Below are 15921 nucleotides of genomic sequence, written 5' to 3'. Positions count from 1 at the left end.
ACTATGAATTAACCTGTGAGTTACAACTAATTACTGGGTTTTTCCTCACTCGTGATCTAATTTTTTGTTATAAATTTCTTTCATAAATCTAGATCATCAATATGACTTTAAATACAAGTCTTAATATTTCCATTTTCTTTCACTATATTTAGAGTAGTTAAACTTGGGGGTTTTTTTTGCATTTTTACTTATATGGTCAGTTTTACTTGGAAAAAAAAACAAGAAAGAATGGAATCTCAAGCATTATTCAAATAGTCAAACAATATTAATCCTCATTTTGTAAGGAACTGCATAGTCAAGGTACCTTCAACCAACCAACTAGCCACTAACACGTGGAAAGAAAGGTCAGCTCAGATCATAAGCCACTCTTGAGCCTCGCTCCTCTCTAAAGCCTCACTGATCTCAAGTGCCAGCTGAGAACCAGATGTTCCGCAGCTAGCCTCTGTGGACAGAGGTCTTGGGGCATCACAGAGCCAACACCCTGATCCAGGTTCTGGGAGAAACCCCAAATGCCTCCTTGCCACTGTCTCCTTTTTGCCAGCACAGTACACTGCTGATCACCCTTCCTTGTCATTCTATTAGAATTCTTTTAGCACATTCTTCTGGCCATTCATTCTATCTGTAAACCTCATCTTTACTCTGTTAGACTGCTCCACAAGAGGTACACTCTTACACAGTAAGCTCTCTAGTCAACAAACAACACAACAAAAATTACCTTCCCATTCTAAGATTTTCCCAGCAAAAAGTGTAAGAATATAATCTACTTGTTGCTGGCAAATATTCCTTAAAATCTTAGCAATACAGACTGAGCTACTAGAGAGGATGACCTTGAATTCATGGGTCTTCCCACCTCCATCTCCCAGTACAGGGACCACAAGTACACACCACTACAGCTGGCTCCATTAGGTATATTATTATCGAACACTTTTTTTTTTTTTTTTTCTTTTTTTGGTTTGGCTTTTTGGGACAGGGTTCCCTGTGTAGCAGCCCTGGCTGTCCTGGAACTCACTCTAGACCAAGCTGGCCTCAGAGATCCACCTGTCGAGAGCTGGGATTAAAGATATGCACCACCACTGCCTGGCTACTGAACATTTTTTTTAAAGACACTATAAAGAAAGAATGTAATTAAGCATATAAGCATATAAAATATTGTATAACAGGAAGTGTTGTTATAAATGGATTATATATTCTGTGTGTATATGAAATATGGATAGTGTGTCCAATGAGTCTTTTTCTACATGCATGACCACCAAATGTAGGAGTATTATATATAGTATTTAATCCTAACTATCAAAAGACTTTGGAGGCTGAAGAGATGCCTCAGCAGTTAAGAGATCTTGTGACTGTTCAAAGGACCCAAGTTCGTTTCCCAGCACCCACATCAGGCAACTCACAGTAATATTTGTAACTCCAGCTTCAGATGCTCCAGTGGTGTATACTAGCTTCTGACACCACCCTCATGGACAAACAATTACAAAACAGATCTTTTCTTTGGTTTTTTGTTTTGGTTTGGTTTTTTTGTCGGAGCTGAGGACCGAACCCAGGGCCTTGCACTTGCTAGGCAAGCGCTCTATCACTGAGCTAAATCCCCAACCCCAATCTTTTTAATCTTTTAAGAGAATAGACTTTAGGGGAATGGAAAGATGGCCTGGTGGTCCTTGAAAGGACTGGATTTTGGTTCCCAGCACCTACATCTCTAAGCTCACAACTGCTGTTAACTCCAGCTCCATAGGATCTACAGCCCTATTCTAGTATCCAAAAACACACACAAGCACATACAAACACACACTTGTGTGCACACACACACAAATAATAAAATCTTGGAAAAAAACCCAAGTTTTTAAATGTTTAACTACAGACATGAACAATAAAGCCTTTATTGTCTTCCTGATACACTTAAATTTTATAAGCCAGATTTCTAAAGACTACATTTAAAAAATTCTTTAAACCCTCAAATTCACAGAGTATGACTTTCTTTCCAATTCCATTTTAAATGGCACTTCTGCTCATAACCCTATTTATTTATAATTCAGTCATAGACAAAGACTTCACAAGTAGTTGCTAAGCAACAGCAGCATGCTCAGTTTGGGCCTATTGGAAATTTGGCTGTCTGCCACATTAAAGGATTTAACTGAGCCTAGAGCCTCCAGAATTTAAAAAAGCAGATGAGGAGGAAGAGAAAAAAGAAGATCAGAAAGAGACAGAAAGGGAAGAGGAAGAGGTAGAGAAATGAAGAGGAGGAAGAGAGAAGGCGGGGGAAATCTCCCAACAATCTACAGTAAAATGGACAACAAGCCAAGCCCCTTAGCCCATATCCGGGTATTTGTGCAAACTTACAATCCTCAGAAGGGTGTACAGTTCTGAAGCTCCTCTTCTAGTGAACACAGCAACCGCAACAGCTTGGGAGTCTGCAAGCACACTCGCGAGGACAATGTATAGGACTACGATTACATCAGCCCTTTAGGACTAGAGAAAACCAACCGACTCCATTCCCTCAGATCTCTTTATCTCTGTCTGCCTGGCTAACAACTAAAAAAGAATGCTTCCACACTAAACCACACTATTTTTCTCTTTTAACACTGTAACAATTTAAATGTAGTAACAACCAAAATCAATTACAAACTATATCTGCCATTTCTTAATAAAACTAAGAAAGCATTGAGTATTTCAAAATTCATTCATTTATACAAATTAATACTGATAAGAATAAAACTTAGCAATGTCAAGATCACTCCTTAAGCAAACAAGGATAATTTCAATGAGAAATCTTCCTACTGGAACCAGCAGAAACACTGTGACACTGCTATATTCACTACTATAGAAACCCTAAGCCATCAGTAAGAGCTCAAATACCTCAAGATACAGTAAGAAAAACATCCATTCAAAACATCAAGGAAAAGGTATCTAAAAATCATTTACATGGATTTTAAAATATGTGAAACATTAGAACTATGTAAGACATGACTCAATGTAGAAAAATACATCAATCTTCCTTAAAAAAAATTCTAGTCAAAACTTCACCTACATAATTTTTGTATCATAACAGAAATTTTAAGATTAATATGTAAAACAAAAAAGTACTTTATAAAAATTAGGGAAGTTTTAAGAATTAGAAATGTTTTCCCATCAGATACAAAAGCTTACACCAAAGTAATAATTGTTTAAAAAAACAGTGCAATAAAATAATTGTCCAAAACATAAATAAAGACACAGCTTCTTAAATAAATGATTAAGAATAACCAGATTAGATATGAGTACAACACCAAACAGGTTATATGGAAAACAATGGATAATCCAAAGGTTCAGAATGAACATTAAACACAAATTCTTGAGGACCACTTGGAAAAGGGGAATGGCTACAAATGATTCAGAAAAAGAAACATGAACAGAAAATTCAAATAAAAAAAGATTTCAATTTTACTACTGCAAACTACTTCTGACTAGCATTAAGATATAGAAGTTATATCACAGACGGTTAGAACAATTAATCCGGATCCTTTACGAGGACTAACGGCCATTAACCCTGACATTCTTCTCCCGGCTGCTCTGCTTCTCCCTCTATCTCAGGATATGCCTGACTGCTGACAAAGGGACAGAGCAGAGCACACAGCTACACTGTAAACAGCACAGCAGGCCTGGAGGGTCACTAAGAAAAGAGTTTCCAAAAACAATGGAGCATCCCAACTAACCTTAGACAGTTTCAAAGAGTATAGTCGGTATTTTTAAAGGCATGAAAAGTTGTGTCAAAATATGCACCGCAGAAGGCTGGAGAGACGGCTCAGCCGTTAAGAGCACTGGCTGCTCTTTCAGAGGACCTGAGTTCAATTCCCAGCACCCACATGGCAGCTCAAAACTAGCTGTAACTCCAGATCATGATCTGAAACCCTCACACCAATGTATTTAAATTTAAAATTGCACCGCAAAAGTCAGTAATTCATCACACAATCCCTGGGCTAGACTTGCTTGTGAATATTGTCCCTTCCTGACTGGCTCTGCTGCCTGTTTAAGGCATGTTCTTTTCCTTGTGTCTGTATCCTGTGTGATGCTAGTACTATAATAAAGTCTCTGCACAAATATCTGATATCATAAGCAGTCAATAGTTTCCTGTTATAATAACATTACACTGTCTCTCTGTCTCTCTCAAATACATACATACATACATACATACATACATACATACATACATACACACACACACACAGAGTCATCCATGTATATCATAAAAGTTTAGAAGGATAAATGCCAAACCTGTAGCTCACTTGAAAAGAGACAAGGGAATGTAAACACAGACTTTCACTTAGACCAGATACACCACTTTCAATCTTCAGATGAAAACACACTGAATCATCTGTATTTGACCAGCTAATCCTGCTGCACTTACTGTCTTGCACAATGGTACTAAGGGGGTAGGTAAGTGTATGTGACTATAGCTAGGGTAGCTCTAGGCTGAGACAAGTAGGCCACTACTCACAAAACAAGTTAACAGGATACAGTAGCATCACTCTTGCATCTCTTATAAACAAAGAAAGGCACTGAGGAGAGATGGTAGAGCTGGGAAAGTTCTTCCCCTCCAAGCATGTGGACCAACAGTTGGAATCCTCTGGACCTACATAAAAAGCCAGGCACAGCAGCAAGCATCTACAATCCTAGAGCTGGGGAGGCAGAGAAAGGAGGGGCCCCAGAGCTTACCAGCCAGTCTAGGGAAATTGGTAAGATTCAGGCTTAATGAGAGATTCTGTCTCAAATAAAGTCAAACGTAATCAAGGAAGATGTCCAACATTAACCTCCAGCCTACACAAACACAGTGCCAAAACACACAAAACATTAATGAATAAATAAATAAGGAGTACAATGAAAATGCAGATGAAGGGTCTAAGAGAGATGGATCAGTTGTGAAGAGCACTAGTTGCTGCTCTTTCAGAGGACCAGGGTTCAATTCCAATCACCCACATGGTGGCTAACAACTTTGTAATTCCAGTTTCAAGGGAACTCAACACTCTTCCGGCCTCTCTGGGCACTGCACACACATGGTGCAGACACACATGCAAGCACACACATGTACATTCAATAATTAAAAAGAAAGAGGACAAATGAGTTTAGGTCGGAGGGATGGCTCAGCAGTGCATACTGTAATCCAGCACTCGGAAGGCAGAGGCAGGCGGATCTCTGTGAGTTCAAGGCCAGCCTGGGCTACAAAGCGAGTTCCAGGAAAGGTGCAAAGCTACACAGAGAAACCCTGTCTCGAAAAACCAAAAAAAAAAAAAAAAAAAAAGAGTGCATACTGTTCGTCCAGAGAACACCTGAGACTGGTTACCACCTCACAACTGCATGGAACATCAGCTCCATGAGGAGTCCATGCCTCTGGTCTTCACAAGTACCTGTACTCAGGTGCACACAAGACACATAACAAACATAATTAAAACTAGTACATATAAATATGTTAAAAGAAAGTGAACCCTAAATCTTAGAAATTAAAAATGAGAGCCAAGTGAATACAAGTAAAATGACCTGGCTAATCAGAACCCAAAACTTATGTTTTACAAGGGACAAATATTCAGACTAGTAAATATGGAAGAAATATTCAGAAGTCATTTTCACTCCAGAGCATTTGGGGGGAGGGGAGAGCAGGGTCCAGGAAAAAGAAGAAAAATAAAACAAGAAAAACTTTCAGAGCTGAATAAATTAAGAACTACTGAATACCGAAAATCAAAACAAGCAAAATAAAATGTTGATATTCAGCATATCATGGTAAGATTTCATAAGCCCGGTAAGGGAAGACTAAGAACTTCAAAAAGTTTGAAGTAACGCTTAAACTGACATTGGATTTGTCATCAGCAATAGTGAATGCTAAGAGAAAACACCACTCTCAAAGTTCAAGGAGAAAGGGTTGTTTGTTTGGTTGGTTGGTTGGTTGGTTGTCCTGGGAAGAGCGTAAAAGCAATTAACAAGAATAGAGAAATAAAGATGCTACTTCTAAACAAAGACTGAAAAAAATGGATTAAAATAATTATATCAAAATATATTATAAGCACAAAAATGGCAAAAAAAAAATCCCTAAGAACAAAATCAGATAAAGGAAACTGCAATATTTCAAATAACAAATTAGCTCATAGGCAAGATGAAATAACTGCAGATTCATCTCTGAAACAAATATTCAGAACTACAATTAAATCCTAAAGTTCACAGCATAGGGGACAAACTATACAGAAGAGATGAAGACAACAGCAGGCCAGAAAACATCACTCAGGGAAAAAATGACACACATAGAGCTGAATTTCAAGTTATTAAAAGCATTTATTTGCCGGGCAGTGGTGGCGCACGCCTTTAATCCCAGCACTCGGGAGGCAGAGGCAGGCGGATCTTTGTGAGTTCAAGGCCAGCCTGGTCTCCAAATCGAGTTCCAGGAAAGGCGCAAAGCTACACAGAGAAACCCTGTCTCGAAAACAAAACAAAAAAGCATTTATTTAAAAAAAAATCATCATACAGGTATTCCACCTAAGAGACATGTCTTATAATAAAGCCATATAGAAGCTATGAAAATTAGGAATAAAAAAATTACATGCTAGCCAAATGCTGAGCCAAAATTAGAGGAACATAGATAAATGCTATGTACAACATATTTCAAAGATTCAAAGTGAAGATCAAGTAAAGCAGCCAAGGGGTTCACCCGAACAAGGGAGGTGCAAGCCACTGCACCTGCCTATATCAGACACACTCAATAATGTATGTACTTCAAATCACACAGAGCAAGACACAAGTTCAGGAGGAAACAATCCAGCCACAGGCAGTGAGACACACACTTCCTCCTAAAATCTACAGATGTAATAAAATAGTGAGTCTTTTTATTAACAACCTAGGATGCTAGGGAAATATACAGAATCATATACCAATGCAGCCAAAATGTAAAATTCTTACAAATATACCCAACAAATATAGTGACCTCATATGACAATAAAATTTTCATAAATTCAGTAACAAAAAATCCACATAAAATTATATATGCCAGCAGAATAAGATGATTATCTCTAAAATTTAAAAAAAACTCAAATTAAGGAGGCAATTTGTAAAAAATAATAGCAAAGCACTAACAGAATATATTGTAATATATAATTCTACTAAACTAGTCTTAAAAAACTTGATATTCTTGGGCACTCGGAAGTCAGCAGCAGGCGGATCTCTGAGTTCAAGACCAGCCTGTTCTACAGAGTGAGTTCCAGGACAGTTAGGGCTATGTAGAGAGACCTGGTCTCTAAAGGAAGAAATAAATAAGTGAATGGATGAATGTATGTTATCAGTGGGCTTAATAAAGACTCTACGTCACTAGTTGACAAGGTCAGTTTCTTTAAAAAAAAAAAAAAAAAAGACAGTCTTAATTGCACTAATTCAAAAATGTTAGTGCATTTAATTGTACTGACCAAAAGACACTAATTAATAAAGCTAGAAAGGTTCACTGCCAAATCAATACAACAAAAGCAGAAACCAAGAAGAAACTCAAACATGACTGTCAAATAGTGAAAAGATAAAGGAGGGAAATTTAGCAAGCAAAATTCAGAGACAGCATAAAAACAACAGAAATACGAAAGACACAAATGTTAAGAAAACCTACCTGTCTCAAATATTCAAGTCAATTATAGATCATCAATGGACACCAGAAAAGACTGAACAGCTTTAATTTATTATAACTCTGGGCTGGTAAGAGGTCTCGGCGGCGGGCAAAGGCTTTTCAGATCTCCTGACCTAATTCAATCCCCAAAGCCCACACAAGTGAAGTGAAAGGAAAACACGGACTCAAAAGTCGTCCTCTGACCTCTCCACAAATAATGAAATAAACGTTAAAAAAATAATAAAATTAAATTAAATTAAATTTAAAAAAGCCAGGCAGTAGTGGTGCACTCCTTTAATCCCAGCACTTGGGAGGCATAGTCAAGCAGATCTCTGAGTCTGAGGCCAGCCTGGTCTACAGAGGGAGTTCCAGGACAGCCAAGACTACACAGAGAAACCTTGTCTCAAAAAAACCTAAATAAACAAACAAACAAAATCTTCAACAGCACAAAATGGCTACCAAAAACGAAGTTAGACCACAGAACAGAGAAAGGAAGTCAAAGAGAAGGAGGTACACTTTTAGGGCAGTAGGTTTGTCTGAACATCAGAGACAGTCTTTTAGTACCTATAAAATAAAAATCAAGATGCCCATCCTAAAGAATGATCTGGAACAACATGTTGTATGAGGAGAAGTAGTGAAAAATAAAAACTATTTAACCTAGGAAATACAGGGTATTTTAATGGCTTCAGGAATAAAGACATGGGGCAGAGATATGGCAAAAGTCAACTTTGTCTCCAAAACCACTCATCTGTCTGTGGCATCTTTCCCTGATGACAGGGACTACAGGGAACTGCTTTCTAAGCCCGGGACCATTAGAACTCTGACACAGACACAAGAGGGTCCCTGCCAGGAAAGTAAGCTCCTGTGCAGAGAGCAGTCTTCCAACTACTCCAATGTGGCTCCGCTCAGTGCCAAGATCCGTGGTTCTACAGTGTACTAAGTAACTTTTGTCTAAGAGGGAAAAGAACCAAAACTCATACTTTTATCCCTCAAATTTTGCTTGGTTTTTGTTTGTTTTTTTTTCATTCAAGGACTCACTCTGTAGCCCAGGCTGGCTTGAAACTGTTTGAGTTCAGTAAGTCTCTTCTTTTCCTATATATAAATACTAGGACTGCAGAGATGGCTCAGGGGTTAAGAGCACTGGCTGCTCTTCCAGAGGTCCTGAGTTCAATTTCCGGCACCCACATGGTGGCTCACAACCATCTGTAGTGAGATCTGGCGCCCTCTTCTGGCCTGCAGGTAAACATGCAGGCAGAACACGGTATACATAATAAATAAATAAATCGAAAGAAGGAAGGAAGGAAGCAAGGAAGGAAGGAAGGAAAGGAGGGAGAGAAAAAGAAAGAAAGAGAGAGAGAGAGGGAGGAAGGGAGGGAGGGAAGGAGGGAGGGAGGGAGGGAGGGAGAAAGAAAGAAAGAAAGAGAGAAAAAAAATAAATACTAGTATATTAACTACCTTTCCAGTCCAACATTTTCCTAAAATATAATGGCTCAAAATACATGAGAACATTTCCTAAATGTTTCAGATGTCTTTGTCCCCTACACCAATAAAATTATGACCTTCTTCCCATGTAACCTTAAAATTACTAAAAATTGCTTTCTATTATCATTGTAATCATAGTGACTGAGTTACAACATATATGAAAACATAAATTTCTGTACTTTATAAAGACTTACACATTGAAACAATATTGATGAGCAAAACTATCAAAAGACAACAGTCAACAGTCCACCTTGTGAAACATGGCTATACTCTATCGTAGCTAGCTCTTTCAATATATAATGTAGTAATAATGACCAGTTACCTTTCAGAAGCTAGAGAACTAGAACACCCCCCACCCACCCCCCCACCCCCGCAAAGAACATTCTATAGCTGCAGGGAAAGCCCAGTGTTTATCTTCTAGAGAAGAAGACAAAGAAGAGAAAGAATGGCCTACTATAGCATTTTTTCCTATTTCCCTTAGCTGACATCACTACTTTGCACTTTATCCTACTTATACCTATTCCCCAAACATAATGACATCAATTTGAAACATCGAATCTCTGACCATGACATTAATAAACACACATGTGCATTTCTCCACAAACATATACCTTTCTATCTTTATAGTAATTATAGAAAGCCTCTATTATACAAATTTATTTTTATTTCATTGGGACATAGTATTTTAGGTACTACAGTAACAATGCCTGTGTACCACTAGCCAACTTACAAAATAAATGTTCAGAATTCTTAATTAACTCATGTTAAAATTACGGTAAGTTGAAATATTTGGAAATGAAATGATTACAAATACGGAATGAAAAATGTTCCTGTTCTCTTTGTATAAACACCTATTATCTAACACATCATTAAGTCAAATGTGAATGCATAAGCAGTCTGATCTATAATGCTGAACTGTTAAATGTACACTAAAACTTTATAGTCCTTTTTCTTCATACACCAGCTGTGTTGGCTTAACTGATGACATGGTAACTGGCTATAATGAAGAAAGATCTAAAACTGATGCTTATGAAGTATGGATATATTATATACATGAGGAATAGCCACATAAAGCTCACTTCGTTTATTAGTTAGCTCAATTCAAATGTGAAGGAATTTTGTAAAAATGGAAATGATGTCTCTTTAAAAGAAGAAATCTAAATATGTCTCTCAAAACCCTCCTAAATATTAACATTAATAATCTCCCAATCCTGTTATTACTAGAGCTAAAACAAGCGAAGTCTGCCTAAAGGCAGAGACACATACAGTACCTGGGGTAGGGAGGCACAGAAAAGTGACTCTTACCTGAGGGCAGCTTGATACTGTAAAAAGATTTCCTCTTCATTTAAGCCAGTGGAAATTGGATAATCTAGTGAGACTACTAGGTTAGCCTTGAGTCGAAATGTATTTGATTCATACTCATAAAAAACAAAACCCAGGACTCTACTCCACAGTTGGCTACATATTACAATTCCTTTCCGTGTTTCACATCTGCTGTGCAGTGTGTGTGCAGCAGACATCCCATTAACCACGAAGCCAAAAACTGTCATTCAATCTATCAGTGATGCTCACAGAACACAAGAGTTTATCTTCAAAATGACTGCTTCCAGTGCAAATGCCTAGACTCCAAATTCCTTGTGCTGCTTTTCCATGCTGTCAACTGTGGGTCTGCAGCAAAGGCAGACACTTAAGCACCTCTCACCTCTCACCAATGGTTCAGCAGGCAGTCTTGCAGTTTCAAAGGGCAGACTCACAGTTTAAAAAGCTCCTAGCTGCTCTCACACCCATGCTCACTGTCAACTTTGGAGATGTCATGACTGTAACACAAATACTTCAACTCTGCTCTATCAATCAGCCTAAAGGCTGAATTCTCACACATTCCAAAGAGGAAGTCCACGACACATATTATCTACTGCCACTGCACAGCCAGACTGCAGTTCCAGCTAGCTGGCACCAGTAACAATAATTGACATAAAACAGTCCTTTCTTCCAGAGCAACCAAACGGGAGGATTGGTAAGAAAACCCTCCCTATCTGTTCTCCAATAGGCACTGTGGTTCTAGAAGACACTAAAATAGCATCTATCCTAGCGATCCACTAAAATAATTCAATTCCAAGGAACAAAACAAAAGCAACTCTAAATTTTATGTAGCTAAAATTCAACTCCTGCCACATAAAACAATTTATTTCTCAAAGATTTGTTTAAAATCCTTAGCTTACTTGTTTCAGACTAGTAAATAAAATTTATCCCCACTTACTTTAAAAGTACAGATTACCTAAACTACACAGTCAAATCCACAAACTAGTACCATATTCGAAATAAACTAGTAAACTAAGAAGTACTTAAAATGCTAAGAGATTATCAAACAACATGTTATTATTTTTATTATTTTTAATTACCTGTATGTATGTCTGTTTGCATATAGGAATGTCCATGTAAATGCTAGACAGACAGACAGACAGACAGACACACACACACACACACACACACACACACACACAAGGTCTGAGGTGTCAGATCTCTGGAAGGAGGCTGAAGGCATCCACCCGAAGTGGATGCTGGGAACTGAGTGAGCTCCTGTCCTCTGCAAGAGCTAGAAGCACTCTTAGCCAATGAACCATCTTTTAAGCCCATATTCTGTAATTTTAATCTTATTTTTAACTTACTTAAGTTACCCATTATATGATAATGAAACTCTTAAGTGTGAACAAAGAAGTTACTGTTGTATAAATAATAAATGGTAGCCTCCTGATATGCAGATAATTGTAAGTATTACCTGGGAGAGACAATCACTGACAGGAAATGATAAATTCTTCTGAGACAACTTCACTGTCCTCTTGAGATCTGTCCACCTAGCCCATTCCATCCCAGCAGATGAAATGACAGCAAAAACAATGTAACTTCAGGATTAACCATAACTTCACACTGGGCGGGAGTAAGAGGCACAGGTCTGAACACCAAGCACTTGTTAAGTATCTCATTCATCATAAAGCCTTAGGAATTGAAAAGTAGAAATTATCCAGGTTTTATATTACCTTAGTCACCGTTCCATTACTCTGAAGAGCTATCATGACCAAAGAAACTCTTATTAACTACTATTTATCTCCATGAGCATTAGACTTAGTTCCATTAATTCATTGTGCTTTTCTCCTCAAACTGTACATTTTGTATCTCTCTTTGTCTAGCTTGCTCCATTTCATAATAGATCTGTATAAGAATGGCCACTAATAATCACACATCCCAGTCAATATTAAGCTGTCCTGAAATCTCCTCTGCAAGGGTCATTTATCCAAAACATCAATTTAGCCTCAGGCAGATTTTTTTCAGCCAAGGGCAGAAAGCAGCCACATTCTTTGCCAAACGTGAAAATGTCTCTAGGCCATTTACTAATACTCTTCCCCTCTGAAAAACCTCTGGAGTCCAGCATCACAATCTAGATTGCTCTCAGAACCGCTGACTTCCAGGCTCCCACTAGTATGGCCCATTAAACACTGCTTAAAGCATTTAACCACTTTCCTAATCTAAAGTCCCCAAATCTTCCATATTCCTCCAACAAGGCGCATGGTCAGGCCTGTCACAGCAATACCCAGCTCCCTGGTGCCAACTTCTGTCTTAGTCAGTGTTGTATTGCTGTGGAGAGACACAGTGACCATGGCAACTCCTGAAAAAGAATTTCATTGAGAGCTTGCTTAAAGTATCAGAAGTTTAGTCCATTAGCATCATGGTGAGAAGCAGGCATGGCAGGCATGGTACTGGAGAAGTAACTAAGAGCTACTTCCTGATTCACAGGCAGAGAGGAGAGGAGGGAAGTGGATCAGACAGACAGACAGACAGACACACACACACACACACACACACACACACACACACACACAGCTTGGCATGAGCTTTTGAAATCTCAAAGTCCACCTACCTCTCTTCTCCTCTCTTCCTCCAACAAGGCCACACTTACTAATCCTTTCAAATAGTTCCATTCTCTGGTGGCTAAAAATTCATCAACTATATGAACTAAATGGGGACATTCTTATTCAAACTACTACATACAGTCTTTTTAATTTATTTACATTTGAACCCAGGTTGACCTTTAACCATGTATCAGAAGTTCTCAACCTGTGGGTCACATGTTAGATATTTATGACTCATAGGAGCAAAACTACAGTTATGAAATATAATGAAAGTAGTTTTGTGGTTGGGAGTCACTACGACACAAGGGACTGTATTAAGGGGTCACAGCCTCAGGAAGGTTGAGAACCACTGGGCTAGATCCTCCTACCTCAACTACTCAAAGGCTGGGATCAGACTCTGACTCCAGTCTCTAGCTTTTTGGGTGTCTTCTCCCCCTCTTTGCACTTGGTCAAGCATCCAACTTTGAGTTTGGTCCGGCATAAAACATGGTGTCAATAATAAGCAGTTAATAATACTTTGACATCAAATGAGCTCATTAATCACTTGCAGTGAATTAATCAATAACAGCTCAACATTCTTGCTACTGGAAGTGTCTAAAACAGAAGGACAGTGATCTAACTCACAGCTTCTTAAGCCAATCACAGTAGACGACTGACATTTTAGTTCCAATACACCAGCGGATAAATATTTTTGTAATGTACAATAAAAAGAGCTACCTGAGAAGGCATTAAAATAAAATGAACTTAACAACCAGCAAAAATCAGTTGCATAAAATTTATTCAACTGATAAAAAATGTCTAGACCCTCTCACAGCTTGTATGTTATGGTGAACCAAGACTGGGCCCTATAACAAACAGTTCTTGCGTGGAGCTCTTACCTACTCTACCAGCAAAGCCGGGATTCTTGCCTGATAACTTTTATGACAGTCATGCTAGGCTGTCTAAACTAGCCTCAAACTTAGACTCCTCTTACTCCAGACAGTTAACATGTACTTTCTAATTCTTTAATCATCTCTACTGGTTCAAGAATGGCACAAAGAGACTAAAGGATAACAAACTGAACAATAAACAGCACTAGCAGAAAGGACCTCCCCTAACATCTTTGTTAGTGCTTCTCACTATGATGCATGAACTTCATGTCCCACAAAATAGCCAGTCAGAACTCTTCACGGGCTGCATCTGGCTTACTTCAGAGGGGATGACGGCTATCCTCAGGAAACTCAGAACTCTTCAGACCACTCTCAAAGTCAATCCCTCCTCATTAAATTCACACTGCTGCAGTAGTCAACTAATGCGGTTCTCTGAGTTCCGGTAACAAACTATAATGAATCAACAACAAAAACAAAACAAATAAAAACTCACTTGGTAAAGGTCTAACCTGAGCTATTCAGGTTATCTGGACAGTGGTTCTGTTTTCTTTGGGCAGTGTGGGAATAGAGGAATCCAGGGAAGTCTGACTCCTGTACAAGCCAGCCACCTTTTCGTTCTCTACTAGTCTCACTTTTAGCTTGAAATCTGGTTCCAAAGGGAGTATTTTCCTTGGAGTACCTGCCATCCTATGGATGTCGAGAAGCTGCGAGGCCTGCTCACACATGCCTGTAATCCCAGCTCTCAGCAGGTTGAGGCAGGAAGACTTTAGACCAGCCTGGGCTACACAGTAAAGAAGATCAACCCCCTCCCCCTAAAAAAAGCTGGACTGACATTCTGGAAAACCTATATTCAAATTCTCCCCAGCAAGAAAGGTAATTTACCAGTTCATGCACCAGCAAATCAATTTTCACAGCTGAGACAGAGCTGTTAACTAATAAATGTAAAGAGAAGCATTTTCAAAGTAAAGTTTATATTGGCTTCCAATATTATCTATGCAAGAAAAGTACTTTATCAGAAAATATTTTCAACTAAGAAAACTTCCTATTAGAAAACTCATTAATGCGGGGCGGTGGTGCACACCTTTAATCCCAGCACTCAGGAGGCAGAGCCAGGCGGATCTCTGTGAGTTCAAGGCCAGCCTGGGCAACAGAGTGAGACCCAGGACAGGATCCAAAGCTACACAGAGAAACCCTGTCTCGAAAAACCAAAAAAAAAAAAAAAAAAAAAAAAGAAGAAGAAGAAAAAGAAAACCCATTAAGTGTTAAAATTGTTCAATTTTTGGTAGAAACTTTTGACAAAGTTACTTTATACTTACCTGTAGCAAGCAGTACATCAATTTAATGTTTTCTTATTCTACGACACCATCAAGACTGGCTAGAGCCAATGATGTCTTTAACAGTGATACCATTAAGAAACAAAAGAAAACCTCAAGGTCCCTTTATACATTTCTACTTGAGTATTTTAATCTTCTCACTCTGACTCTTTTTTGTTTTGGTTTGTTTGTTTGTTTTTTGAGGCAGGGTTTTTCTGCGTAGTTTTGGTGCCTGTCCTGGATCTCGCTCTGTAGACCAGGCTGGCCTCTAACTCACAGAGATCCACCTGGCTCTGCCTCCCGAGTGCTGGGAATAAAGGCTTACGCCACCACCGCCCAGCTCACTCTGACTCTTAAACTGATGTCACTAAATCGTTCTATTAGGTCCCATAGTACTCTAACGGGGAAAACAAATAGAACAGAGATTGGAGAGATGGTTCAGTGGTTAAGAGCACTGACTGCTCTCCAAAGAACCCAGGTTCAATTCCTAGCACCTACATGGCAGCTAACAACCATCTTTAACTACAGGTCCAGGGGAGACAATGTCCTCTTCTGACATCTGTGAGCACTGCATACATATAATGTACAGACATACACACAGGCAAAACACCCATACATGGCTGAGCGGTGGTGGCACATGCCTTTAATCCCAGCACTCGGGAGGCAGAGCCAGTCGGATCTCTGTGAGTTCAAGGCCAACCTGGGCTACCTAGTGAGTTCCAGGAAAGGCGCAAAGCTACACAGGGAAA

General features: G+C 38.9%; 1 protein-coding gene across 3 annotated transcripts in view; it reads right to left on the bottom strand.

Annotated features, from left to right (window-relative positions):
• Positions 1 to 15921, bottom strand: part of LOC118579450 (activating transcription factor 7 interacting protein) — a 91132-nt gene that overhangs the window by 57014 nt on the left and 18197 nt on the right. Inside the window, exon 1 of one of the 3 annotated variants that reach the window (XM_036180731.1) lies at positions 10391 to 10985. The exons of the other annotated variants lie outside the window; for them this stretch is intronic. Coding sequence (XP_036036624.1) covers positions 10391 to 10635 — 245 coding nt within the window. The 5' untranslated portion in view covers positions 10636 to 10985. Of the gene's footprint in view, positions 1 to 10390; positions 10986 to 15921 lie in introns of those variants that run through there. 3 annotated transcript variants of the gene reach the window in all.

Source organism: Onychomys torridus, chromosome 3 (genome assembly GCF_903995425.1).
Source record: "Onychomys torridus chromosome 3, mOncTor1.1, whole genome shotgun sequence".
Lineage (NCBI taxonomy): Eukaryota > Metazoa > Chordata > Mammalia > Rodentia > Cricetidae > Onychomys > Onychomys torridus.
Note: the sequence above shows the minus strand (reverse complement) of the source record. Positions and strands in the feature narration are given on the sequence as shown.